This window comes from Cetorhinus maximus, chromosome 2 (assembly GCF_964194155.1).
Source record: "Cetorhinus maximus chromosome 2, sCetMax3.hap1.1, whole genome shotgun sequence".
Taxonomy (NCBI): Eukaryota; Metazoa; Chordata; class Chondrichthyes; order Lamniformes; family Cetorhinidae; genus Cetorhinus; species Cetorhinus maximus.
In genome coordinates this window covers 134,085,230-134,099,094 of record NC_135880.1, presented here as the reverse complement: position 1 = coordinate 134,099,094, position 13,865 = coordinate 134,085,230, and the positions used below count along the sequence as shown (strand labels likewise).

Here is a 13,865-nt window from a genome sequence, read left to right as displayed (position 1 = left end):
TCAAGCCCAATCTGCCTCGAGGTTGCCATTTCCAGTTTTAATGGGCGGGGGCGGGGGGGAGGAGGGTGGCTGGGTTTGGGGGGATTGGGTAACCTACCTGCTCCCAGAAGGCAGGTCGCTTATTTAAATAATTTAATGAAGCTGCAGCAGACCTCCGGGTTTTACCTTAATTTCAATTTTACACTGACCAAGGGGTTTTCCTGCCTCAGAATACCTGCCAGCTAAAGTGAGGCTGGTATTGCTGGATCCAGCAGGTTAGTGTCTTTGCAGCACAGTTTGTGGGCCAGGAGGAGTGCTGCACCCAGCCCACCAACCTATCTATAAACCAGGTTCACAATTGGCTGAAACCCCCTTCCCTCTATCACCCTGAGCCATGCTTTCCCACTGATCCTGCCTTTCCAATCTCCCCAACCAGCATTTTCATCCCTTCTCTCTCTCCTAGTGCTCCCTGGCTATAGCCTTCAATTTCTCCCTAACCCTTCCAACCTCCCTGTCCCCAACCTTTCCGATCACACCCACCCACCCCACCCTCCAGCCTTGCTAATGTTCTTCCCCTGACTTCCAATCTCCCCCCACCCTAATTTATCCGATCCCCCCCGCCCCCAATCTTTCCAATCTGCCCGCCCCCCCATGACCCTTCCAACCTCCATCATTCCCACCAACCTTTCTGATCTCCCCAGCACTCACCTCCCTACCCCTGGCCCTTCCTTCCAATCTTCTTCCAACAGGGAATAAAGTTTAAAAGTGAATATAGGTTGAGACGTTTTAAAATCACAAGAGAAAACACTGAAGAGGTTGTTGAAGTTCAAATTAAACAAAGCTGCTGGGTTTTGACAGACTTTCATTCTGAGGGTCTGAAGCAATTGACTCAACCAACTGTGATCCTCTTGGGAACATTTTTCAGAGTTCACTGAACTTGGGCCAAATCCCAGATGATTGCAAAATAACAAATAACAAATGTGATTCCTACCTTCAAAAAGCTGGGCAAGGGATAAACCATCACATTATAGACTTATAAGCCTAGCTTCCACTGTTGGAAGGGGGGGTAGGGTGAAAGTGGGGGGGGTGGGGGTTGGGGTGAAGGCATAGTGGTATTTTCACTAGACTAGTATTCCAGAGACCCAGGGTAATGCTCTGGGGACTTGGATTCAAATCCCACCATGGTAGATGGTGAAGTTTGAATTCAATAAAAATCTGGAATTAAAAATCTGATGATGACCATGAAACCATTGCTGATTGTTGTAAAACCCCATCTGCTGTCCTTACCTGGTCTGGCATATACGTGACTCCAGACTTACAGCAATGTGGTTGACTCTTAAATACCCTCTGAACAAGGGCAATAAATGCTGGCTGAGCCAGTGACACTCACATCCCACGAACAAATAAAAAAAAGTTTGAAGTATTATGAGGAACAACATAAGGGAGCATCTTGAGGGGTAATAGCTAGTCTGAGACAGCTGTCCACTAAAACTCAATATCCAAAAGGTGGTATATGTGTGTGAACAAATTTTCAGCACAAGGAACAAGGAAGAATAATGGGTTTCAGTAAGGAACTAGATAGGTTCTTATCAACAAATGGAATCCAGAAAGGAAAAGAAAAGTACCAAAGTAATTCTGAGAATAGGAGTGCTAAATGGACCTCCTCGCCTGTTGGGACCGGAAAATCCTGGCCTATGTTATTGTTTTAATGTGAGTGAATTAGCCTATGTGCCTTGTTTGTCAGGTCTCGCTAACAACCCGCTTGAGTAATTTTTCTAAGGATATTTTGCCCAGCAGAATAAAGCTTGCCCAATGCCAACAACCTTACCAAAAATATTTATGTATGTGCCAATAATGAACTGCAATTGATTGATTAAATAACAGCTTAGTTGGAAATGTTGAGCATTCTTCAATCAAAAATGAATTGTTGTTCATGTCCGATCAGCAACGTTTATTTGGTCTCTGTTTTTGCCTTTGTTGTGGAGAAGCCTTCACGTGTTGGTAGATGTAGATTTCATCACCACGCAATAGTGGGACAGGAGCTATGTGAGAGAGTGTGGCACTAAACAGGATGATCTCACAGCAACGACGGCTGTAAATTCAGACACATGGAAATCTGATACTGGGAAAGAGGGAAGAATGGCACACCAGGGGAGAGAGTGGGCTTCAATTTTTCGGATGCTGCATTGGAGGTCTTGATGGAGGAGCTGGAAGGAAGGATTGTGGCTGGCTGGCTGGCTGGCGGGAGGTGCAGACGGCCCTTCAGACACACGATCAAAAGGCAATTGTAGCTATAAGCTGTGGTGGATAATCTGAGGAGTCAAACCCTGAGAATCAGTGCCACAAGAAGTTCAATGACCTCACATAATTGGTCAGTGTCAGTGAATGCATCTTTAAATGTCATAAGTATTAAATGCAGTAGTAGCCTCAAATCACCACACCCTGATCACTCACCTACCAACAATCTTCATCAATCAGGCCTCATATCTGACATTCCAGTGCATCACCTCACCCTCACAACCAAGCACTGCTGTAAGCGCAGATCTCGCAGGTTGCACACACAGTCAGGTATTCAACCATGACAGTCACATCAGCCAAACAAATTTCACAACACATTTTCCTCTCCCTTGCAGAATGGATGGAGCACAACCAGAGGCAGCAGGAGTTAACTAGAGGAGTTCAAGTGCGCCAGCATGTTCTAACACCCATAGAGGAAATTACATTGGCCGTTATTGGGACGGCCACTTTGTGGCCGTGGCTGGCGGCAAGGTCAAAGTCATCTAAGACCACAGTCTCCTTATACCTGCTTCCCCCTTCTCACATCCCTCTTCCCACTCGTCTCACGTTCACTTCTGATTTACAAACTGCAGATGCATTGAAAGCATGCACCTCTTGCTTACCCCCCTCCCCTGTCCACAACCCACCCTTGTGCCTTTTTCCTTTCAGATTGCCAAGAGGTGCAAACTGGCCAGGCAGCTGAGGAATACCAAGAGAAGAATGATGATGATCAATGTTGCAGCTACCATTGCAGCACAAGTGGCAGTCACCCAACATCTGAGTGCTGCAATGGAAGCTCAGACTGTTGTCATAATGGCTGTGGATTACACTGTGCAAAGGGGCTTGAAGGGTGTCGCAGCAATCCAGCCATCTGTCCTCTTAAGAATTATTATGACTGCTGAGGCCCTTGGGGTGTGGCAGTGGCCCCACGAAGCATGAGCCTGCTGTTCTGTTCTCTCTCAGGGTGTCAGCATTCGTGCTCCTACCCTGCTGTTGCCTGTCAGTTAGCCAGTTCAGGCTGCTGCAACCCATGTCAGGATGCTGCGATCCATAGCCAGGCATTTGAGGCTGTTCGAGGTCATCTTCCAAGGTCACCTGTAGTCTCCTTGACTCAAAGTCAGCAACCTTCTACCAACCATACTGCAAACACTGAGATAGGGCAAATAATTGGCAAATGATATTTGTGAGGTAGTACATTTTGGTAGGAAAAATAGGGAGGTCACTTATTAATTGGAAGGTGCAAGTCTTGATGAGGATAGAGAAACAAAGTGATTTCAAAGTACAAATACTTCAGTCACTAAAGGTTGCACCATATAAAAAGCAAACCAAACACTTGGCTTTATTTCCAGAGATATAGAATTGAAAAGTAGGGAAGTTATGCTAAACCTGTATTAAACTTCGGTTAGATGACACATAAAATACTGCACACAGTTCTGGTCAACATATTATGAAAAGGATACAGAGGGACTGGAGACAGTGCAGGGAAGATTTACAAGGATGATACCAGAAATGTGTAGTATACATATTAGGAAAGGACTGACAGGTTGGATCTCTTTGCTCTTGAAAAGGAAGGCTAAGGGATGACCTAATAATTTTAAATACCTCTATGAAAGGTTTTGACAGAGCGGATACAGATACTTGTGGGGAAGAGAATAACTGGAAGCCATCAATATAAGAACTCCAATAGGGGATTCAGAAGAAACTGCTTCAAAAACTCCAAAGAGTGGTAAGAATGGAGGAGTGGTTGAAGAGAATGATGCAGATGCATTTAAAGAGAAACTAGACAAGCATATGAAGGTGAAAGGAAAAGATGGTTACAATGAAAGATTTAGATGAGAAAAGATGGAAGGAGGCTCGAGTGGTGCATAAACACCAGCATGGACTGTTTGGGCCAAATAGCCTGCTTCTGTGCCGTATATCCCATCTAATCCTAAGTAGCACTATGTAGGAACATTTAAGGTTGATAAAGGCACAGGGAGGCAAGCACTAAGGGAATGATTAATTAACTTCTGTATGCAATATCAGATGGCTTGATTTATAAATTTGGTATAGAATGCTTACTTTATGCTGACTTTTATTTTTACAGTTGGCCAAATGGACATTGTGGTGGTCAGTGACATAGGAAGGTAAGATGTGAACTGTTGGTGAATGGGGAACTGGGGTTGTGGTTGCTGATATTACACCCAGCTGAGTTCTTCCCTGACAGTCTGGGCAGAAAAGCACTGTCAAGGTTGTTGTTGGCATGTTTCCTCCTGCTCTTCCTTTTCCTGTTTGCTGCTTGCTGTACAGTTGGTGGCACAGGCTGTCCCCTCACATTGGTGAGGTTGTACAGCATGCAGCAGAGCATCAGGAATCTTATCACCTGCTTTTGTGGTGATTTTTAAAATTATTTTATGGGATGTGAGCATCAATGGCAAGGTCATCATTTGTTGCCCATCTCAAATTGCCCTTGACAAGGTGATGGTAAGCTGCCTTCTTAAACCGTCGAAGTCCATCTGCTGTAAAATTACCCACAAATGCTGTTAGAAAGGGAGTTCCAGTGACAGTGAAGGAATGGTGATATAGTTCCAAGTCAGGATGATCTGTGATGTGGAGGGGAACTTGCAGGTGGTGGTGTTCCCATGAGTCTGCTGCTTTGTCCTTCTAGGTGGGTCGCGGGTTTGGAAAGTGCTGTCAAAGGAGGCTTGGTAAGTTGCTGCAGTGCATCTTGTACATGGTACACATTGCTGCCACTGTGTGCCAGTGATGGAAGTAGTGAATATTTAAGGTGGGGTTTGGGGGTGTCGATCAAGCAAGTTGGTTTGTCCTGGATGGTGTCTAGCTTCTTGAGTCTTGGAGCTCCACTAATTCAGATAAGTGGTGAGTATTCCATCACATTCCTTGTCAACGATGGACAGGCTTTGGGGAGTTGGGAGATGAGTTATGCACCTCTGACCTGCTTTTCTGGCCATAGTATTTAACAGCTGATTCAGTTAAGTTTCTGGTCAATGGTAACCCCCAGGATGTTGATGGTGGGGGATTCAGCGATCGTACTGCCATTTAACATCCGGGGGAGATGGTTAGATTTTCCCTTTTTGCAGATGGTTATTGTCTGGCACTTGTGTGGCGCGAAAGTCACAGCCCAGTCCTGAATGACATCCAGGTTTTGTTGCATGCAAGCATGTACTGCTTTAGTATCTGAGGAGTCTTGATTGTCACTGAAAATTGTGTGAAGATCATTGATGAAGCAGCTGAAGATGGTTAGTCCTAGGACACTACCCATAGGAATTCCTGCAGCAAAGTTCCTGGGGCTGCGATGATTGACCTTCAACATCGACAACCGTCTTCCCCTGTGCTAGGTATGAGTCCAACCAGTGAATAGTTTCCCTTGATTCCCATTGACTTTGGTTTTGCTAGGGCTCCTTGATGCCACACTCTATCATATACTGTCTTGTTGCCAATGGCTGTCACTCTCATCTCACCTCTGGAATTCAGCTCTCTTGTCCAATATTGCATGGCTCTTCCAGAGCAGTCTAGCCAGTGGAAGCAATGTTTCAGTGTGCCAGTGATCTGCACAATCACATTTCATGTGGCAGTATGGCTCTCATAGTATGCATTTTACACTCGTGTGCTTGGTTTGTGAACCAGAGCCATAAGCCATGTGGTCAGCAGATAGACCTTGTTGGTCAGTAGCTCCCCTTTGGTTTACTATGGTGACTCGAATGCAGCTGGTACACTGGACTGCTGCAGAATGAAGGCATTAATGAATGCTGCCAGGCTACTAGGCACTGACATACATGATTTGCTGCCTATGGCTACACACACGTTGGATGTTGGTACTTCTTTCAATTATGGCACAGGGCAGAGTTGACATGCATCACCCACAATGCAATGCGCATGCAGTCAATGACACCTGCCTCATGGGGAAACCTGTGAATCTAGCGAAGCCATATGTTCGCTCCACCTGCTTGAGTCCAGGAAGAGACATGTAGTAATCTGTCTTTGAATAGAGAATGTCATCCCTCATGCAACACTGAATGACAAACAGCAAGCTGTTGCTAATATCTTAAGCCCCAGTCTGGAAGGATCCAGGCGCATAGAAGTTCATTGCACCTTCATAGCTACTGGCAATGTGGTCTCAGTTTGCAGTTATAGATGTAGCAGGTGGAAGATTTCAGTGAAGATGTCCTTACAGTGAAGGGCAGATGTTCAAACATTGTTCCTCGCTGAGGTTCAGATAGTAGAATTGCTCCCTGAACATCCTGCGTGAAAATGGCCTCCTCCCCTTTCTCCTCCCTTTTGCGGCAGCTTATCCTGTTCCGTGTATCCTCTGTTCACTCTCCAAGTTGTGCTATATTCCAAGGGGAATGCCAACCTAGTACACCCATGTCTGGAAGCAACTGGTGTGTGCAGAAGATTTGAAATTAGCAAAGATGGCCTTCAGCATCTGTCACACCACTCCCTGTAGACTTTACTAACTAAAAATAACTATAGAAAGCACCAAACACTTGTAAAATTGAAACAAAAGCCAGAATAAATCAACAAGCCACTAACTTGCATGTAGTTGATTATCCCTTTAACTAGCAGCAGTGGGGGTCCCTTACTGCTATTGAATGTGTGTTCAAAGGTTAAGAAAGGGTGTTGGTTGTAACTTTGAGCTCCAAAATGGTACCACTGGCATCAATGTCATGATCTGCCTACTCTGTATGCTTCTGGTAGACATCCACACCAAAGTCTGCACCAATATGGTATCTGCTGCAATATCCCCCTCCCTGAGTGTGCATGTGTGCCATGGGCACCATTTGGAGCTCTAAGGACACACAATGCCCAGAAAATAGGCACCAACAAGCCTAAATTCTCACTCATTGCATTTATATTAGAGCTTTTACCACATAATTAATTGCTTTAGTATGAAGCATGGCTAAGTGGTGAATCAATGTTGAGTGCAGTGCAGTAAAAACCTCAGATAAAAGCAAAATACTGCGGATGCTGGAAATCTGAAACAAAAACAAAAATTGCTGGAAAAACTCAGGTGTGACAGCATCTGAGGAGAGAAAGTCAGAGTTAACGTTTCGAACTATGAAGAAGAGCCATATAGACTCAAAACGTTAACTCTGTCTTTCTCCCCACAGATGCTGTCAGACGTGCTGAGTTTTTCCAGCAATTTTTGTTTTTGTTGCAGTAAAAACCTCATTGTGTACATACTTTCCAGTTCACATTATTAGATCATTCATTAATCCAATAAAAATATAAATCTAATAAATAGAATTCATAAATCACTATTAACTGTATGGGTTCCAAGCAAAATACTGAAGAAATATTTTAACTATTTAAGCAAAATACTGAAGAAATATTTTAACTATTTAAGCAAAATGTTACCAGGGAATATATCAGATTATTATAGTCCAAAGCTGCACTATACAGTACACCACAATGACATATGACAAAAACTTCTTATATGCTGCTAGGAACAAATAAATATATTCCTTACTTGAGAATTTTGATTAACATCTGGCATGCATTGCAAGGATAAACCCTTAATAGCAAGGTGGAGAATTGCAAGGGCCATTTCCAGCACCAGCGATGTAAAGACATTGTGAAATCTAACCAATGACCCTACGGTGCTGCATAAAAAGCAAAATTCCTTATCAGAATCACTAATTCCATTCCCAAGTAATAAATTGTAGAATCGTAACAGACCAATTATAAATGATACTGCAGAACATCTCATTGCTCATAGACCATTAAACAGGGGATACAATGAAATGGAGCATGGTGAGACACTGTACAGATGGGCAGTCACATAGTGGATGGGAGCAGGATGGAATGAGTGGGAACAGGACAGGATAAGTGGGAGCAGGATTGAGTAGGGTTAGCTTCCTGATCATGGAAACTTGAGGTTGGAATGTGCAAGCCTGGAGCAGGTGAAGCTTTACTGAAGCTGGGAATGAGAGGATTCCCAGGTCTAAGTGCAGGGACAATGATGTTCCTGTGGTTGAAAAAAAATGGAGGTTTGCAGTGAAGCAAGATTAGAGACCATTGAGGGTATATGGATTGATTCTGTCTGACATGCAACATATTTGCAATACAGTATTCAACATTACATCAAGTTCCTTTATACGGAGCCTTTAATATAGAAAAACATCCCAAGCACATCAAAGAAGTCTAATCTAACAAAAATAGGTGCCTAGTGATAGTATAGGAAGGATAAACAAAAGCTTGGTTGGAGAGGTAGGTTTTAATGAGGGACTTCAAGGAGGGAGGGAATTGGAAAGACAACTGGATTTGGACAGAGTTCTGAAACGTGTGGAGTAGATGGTTGAAGACACAGCAAGCAATGATGGGCAGGGAGACACAAAAGACCAGAGTCCAGAATTTAGATTTGGAAGGGAATTGTAGGATTATTGGAAGTTACAGGGATAGGGAGGCACAAAGTTAAGAAATTTAAACATGAAAATGAAAACTTTAAATTGGAGGTTTTGGGGAACCAGGAATCCGTGTAGGTGAACAAGGACAAGGATACAGGGAATAGAATTTTTGAAGAATTGAAGGTTACAGAGTGGACAATGGGAGGGCAGTATGGAGAACATTGGAGTAATCTCTGAAGAGTCATACGGTCTTGAAACATTAACTCTGGTTTCTCTGTCTCCACAGATGCTGCCAGACCAGCTGAGTTTTTCTAATATTTTCTGTTATTTCAGATTTCCAGTATCCGCAGTATTTTGATTTTATTTTGGAATAATCAAGTCGGGTAACAAAGGAATGGATGAGGATTTCAGTGGCAAATGGGCTGAGGCATTTAAGAACTGGGATCAGTACCCTGACAAATATCAAAGAATTGGATGAATCCTTAATGCACCAAGGTCACACCACAGAGGATCTCATTTGTGACTTTGGTTTAGGGCTGTTTCAGTGCTATGGCAGAGCAGAAACCTGATTGGAGAAATTCAAATATCGAATTGTAGCAAAGATGGGAACAGATTTGGGAGGCAACTATATCTGAAACAACTTGAGAGTAAAGATAGGTTGGTGACAGGGTAGTTGTTTCCAAGGGCAGAGGGTATGTCTGAGGGAGTGGGGCAGTACCTGAGGAGGGGGAACCATTTATAACATAAGTGCAAATAAACACAAAAATGTAAATAATTCTGGGAAAAGAAAATAAAGCTTGCCAGTGGCTTTTCCTTTTCTCTTCCCAATTCCCACTTGTAAACAAAAACAGCATATGCTGGAATTATTTAGCAGTCAGACAACAACTGTGGACAGAACAGAAAATATTTTGGGTATGCAATTTACAACTAGCAGAAAATAGCTATAGCTTGCTCCATAGTATTTTGCCATGTAAATAGGCAGCAGTGTTACAAGGACAAATATGGAGAGACAGGACAGCAGCATTGCTATTTTGACGTGAGGGTGATAAAAGTTGTAAGTACCTTAAATATATTGTTTCTACTGAGTATTATTCATTTACCTGTTTAATGCAAATGGATTTTGCTTTCTGGTTTAGCCTGAGCTTCTGTTTGATACAATATTCATTTGCCTAGTAAATTAAGTTAGTAAAGTAAAGCAGAACATGTTTTATCTCAGTACACTGGAACACCGTGAGGAAGGTCCTCTGTTAAATCTGTGGATTTCACTTTGATTATATATATTAAGCAGGTACTTTGGTGCATAATATGAAGTTTGTTCAGTCCTTACTGAGACTGAATCAAAGGTATTTTGCAAAAATGCAACAGCCAAACTTAAGAGCATGGGGAAGAAAGAGGTTTGATTTGAACCAGAATTGGGAGTGGTAAAAGGCATGCTTTTGGACAGGGAGGGGTGATGGCAGTTTCAAAGGGGCTTGTGCAAGGCATGCTGTCATCAGCGATAGCGGGGCATGAGAAACAGGCCAAAACTTTATTTTGGTGTCTATACATCAAAATCTAAAATTTATTTGGAAATAATGTAAATGGAAAAATACTCATTTCAATTTAATTTAGGAATTTAAATATTATTCACATCAACCAGTTCTGACATAAGGATAGGATTATTATGGAATCTCAACAGCATGGTGTGCAAGAGGAAATATTTATAAATTGTCTAGCTCGTGTGTAATTCCCTGCAGCTGCAGGCACTCATGGGTTAAAAATTTGCAGAATTCCAAACCACTCTTAAATACAGCTATATATAGGACAGAAGAGAAATGGATGTGGATCACAAACCTACATATCAGCACTTGAGTGCCATCAAAACCCTTGCAAAATGACAGGCTTGAAAATTATCTTATGCTCTTCCACATAACAAAAACTATACTCAGTGCAAATGGGAAATGTCAGTCTATTTAACAATTTGATCTGAAATGGTTTGGCTGCCTGTATGAAGGTTTGTTAACACAGGATTAAAAATTTGTATAGAGGAGAGCATCACAACCATGGTGGTCATTTATTCAATTACAATATTAAATACATAAAATTGTTAAATCCAACCAAAAAGGTTTAATAAAAGCAAAGACTGAAGAAGAGTCATACGGACTTGAAATGTTAACTCTTGTTTCTTTCTCCACACATGCTGCCAGACCTGCTGAGTTTTTCCAGCATTTCCTGTTTTTATTTCAAAAAGGTTTAATGGTAGTGAAAGAAAAGCATTATTTGTAACAGTATCGCATGGTTACAAATCAACTCTGCTTAGATAACTGGTTACAGTATTTGTGTCATGTTGATTGATATTGCTCGTAACGTCACAGCACAACCTCTGCATGCGCAAAGCAGCATAAAATATGGTGCCTCATTTCACTGCCATGTTTTAAATCTTTATAGATTTCAACACATCTATAAGGTATTTTAACTTTAAAACCAAAGTATCCTGAATAGGTATAGTTTCTCTGAGAAAGTAAAGCTTAAAACTAAGGCCAACAGGAAGTTTCCCCCTCAGTGAATCGGTTGTGAAGAATCTGCACTTTTGTGAAAAATGTAGGATTCCTCACCTTGCTGATGGTTCAGTCACCATTAGGAGAGGCAGTAACTGGCTGAGAGTTTGAGCACATAAGGGAGTCCTAACCTACTTTAAGGCTTGTTAGTAGCTTGCAAAAAGCTGGGAAATTCTTTTGTTATAGAGACTTTAGAATCTGATTTGTAGTTATCAGTATTGTCCTATTTCGTGGATCCTGATGAATACAGATCCCTTCAAAATCATGTAAAGCTCGAGCTGCAAGGGCAAACTTGTTACAGGGGGCTGCCAGTGCAGTCATGTTCAGCCTTTCCCAATTTTAGTGAACATCTACACAGCTCTTAAGTAAACTTAGAATTTCAAGAAGGTATTGGGGTCATCTCTGAATATATCTCTCAACCATACTCTACATTAGGATACATGTATCTCAGGAGTGATTTTAGGTAATCTCAAGTGTCCTGGTTTAAAGGTGTCATGTTAATTTCTCAGGATCCTTTGCTGCCGCCTTTTGTAATGAAAATCTTTGGGTGAAACCTCAGCAGAATAGTATAGTAGTAGGCAGCACTGTAGTTTTGTAGCATTTAGGCACATAGCAACAAAAGTCTCTAATGATTGACATTTTCCATTACCTGATTAGTATTTGCATAGACATCCAGATAAGATTTAGGTGGGAAATGGCTCATCTTTGGCCATGTTATTCATTGGAGGTAATGCTGCTTCTCCAATTTGAAGATGAAATTACAGGACAAAATTGCAATAGACCAAAATGTGCAATGCACAAATGAGCAAGATTTTTTTTCATTAGCCAAGTTAATGCTGTCTTTCAGTTTCACCTCAGTGGGACGGGTATAATTGAAAGACTGGATCTTTGATGCACAGATTCATCTAATCTCATCCATTTTTTAAAGCAATAAAGTCCTGCTTTAGTGTCTATTTATATTTCTTAACTCAATTATTGGAAACATCAATTCCAGTGCTAAAGTGAATCAGTAGATCATATTTGAACTTTAGACTACTGTTAAGTATGTATAAGTGTACAGATAACCAGAGGATGATTAATTAGTTTATTATTCCTACACAACCCTTCACTTCAATACATGGCCAATGGCAAAGGCAAGTGGCAAACCAATAGCATATTTTCAATAAACAAATTTCTTCAGTACAGTAATCCAAACATTGGTAAGTGAACAAATAAGTCACTCTGTTAAGTTCTTTTTTACACAAACAAAAGCATGAGGCTTTCAACTCTATAGCATCACTAACATACCATTCCCAAGTTATTTGAAAACCTTGTAAATAACAGCAAACTAGATTATGTATTGTGCTCTCATTTCAGTTATTGCTAATGGTCAGAAATTAAAGTTACTTTGAAAATGTTGTTAAGGTAAACAATGATTATGCAACTTTTGACAGCTCTACAAGATACTCTGTCAGCAGATCATGTATCCAAACATCTGTATCTGGGAGGGATGTGTCCACTAAGTAAGTCACCACTTTTCGATCCCAGGGATATGCGCTCCCATGAACTGTCTGTATTTGAGCTACCAGAGGCTTTCTCTCCACATGGTTACGGAAAACTATTGATGCTTCCTCTGACCACTGTTCACATTTGACACCTGCAAAATATGTATTAAGCATTAGTTCAAGTATCAAGCCCATTTAGTTCAACAGAACCATTGCAAAAAATAAAATGTACATTTTTGTTGATAAAATTTAGGATAAGCAGTACATACATAAAATGTAGGGTTTTTTTCCTTGTTTCCTTATATTATTATTTTCGTAAGCTAATTTCTTGCTTGTTCTGCAAAAACTCATCTGTTTCCAAAAGAATAACACAAAAAAAAAGCATCTCTCTTTCCAGAGACACAAATAAATTAGAGCCCCAACTCCTGTCTGAGATCATATGAACATACGAATTAGGAGCAGGAGCCCCTCAAGCCTGCTCTGCCATTCAATAAGGTCATGGTTGATTTGAATGTAACCTCAACCCCACATTCCTGTCTATCCCGATAACCTTTCACCCCCCACCGTTAATCAAGAATCTATGTAGCTCTGCCTTAAATATATTCAAAGACTCTGCTTCCATCGCCTTTTGAGGAAGAGAGTTCCAAAGAATCACAACCCTCAGAAAAAAAATTTCTCCTCATCTCTGTCTTAAATGAGCAACCCCTTATTTATAAACAGTGACCCCTAGTTCTAGATTCTCCCACAAGAGGAAACATCGTCTCCACATCTACCCTGTCAAGACCCCTCAGAATCTTAAGGTTTCAATTAAGTTGCCTCTCACTCTTCTAAATTCCAGTGGATACAAGCCTAACCTGTCCAGCCCATCCTCATAAGTCAACCCGCCCATTCCTGGTATTCGTCTAGTAAACCTTCTCTGAACTGCTTTTAACACATTTACATTTTTCATTAAATAAGAAGACCAGTACTGTAGACAATACTCCAGATGTGTCACCAATGCCCTGTACAACTGAAGCATAACCTCCCTACTTTTGTAATAAATTGCCCTCACAATAAATGATAACATTCTATTAGCTTTCCCAATTACCCTGCTGTACCTGCATTCTAACCTTGTGATTCATGCACTAGGACACCCAGATCCCTCTGAATCTCAGAGCTCTGCAATCTCTCACCATTTAGATAAGAAGCTTTTTTATTCTTCCTGCCAAAATGAACAATTTCACATTTGCCCACATTATACT

At 41.4% G+C, this 13,865-nt stretch overlaps 1 protein-coding gene and 1 long non-coding RNA gene across 6 annotated transcripts in view; one reads left to right on the top strand and one right to left on the bottom strand.

Moving 5' to 3' along the window:
* The window catches only part of LOC144697676 (uncharacterized), a 30,942-nt gene that overhangs the window by 4,592 nt on the left and 12,485 nt on the right, over positions 1 to 13,865 (top strand). The window contains exon 2 of the long non-coding RNA XR_013580424.1: positions 4,343 to 4,382. This is a non-coding gene — a long non-coding RNA (uncharacterized LOC144697676). The remainder of the gene's footprint in view (positions 1 to 4,342; positions 4,383 to 13,865) is intronic.
* The window catches only part of LOC144697613 (tudor domain-containing protein 7-like), a 153,763-nt gene continuing 152,108 nt past the window's right edge, over positions 12,211 to 13,865 (bottom strand). For all 5 annotated transcript variants that reach the window (XM_078569671.1, XM_078569655.1, XM_078569647.1 and 2 more), the window contains one exon: positions 12,211 to 12,776. In XM_078569671.1, coding sequence (XP_078425797.1) covers positions 12,556 to 12,776 — 221 coding nt within the window. In that variant the 3' untranslated portion in view covers positions 12,211 to 12,555. The remainder of the gene's footprint in view (positions 12,777 to 13,865) is intronic.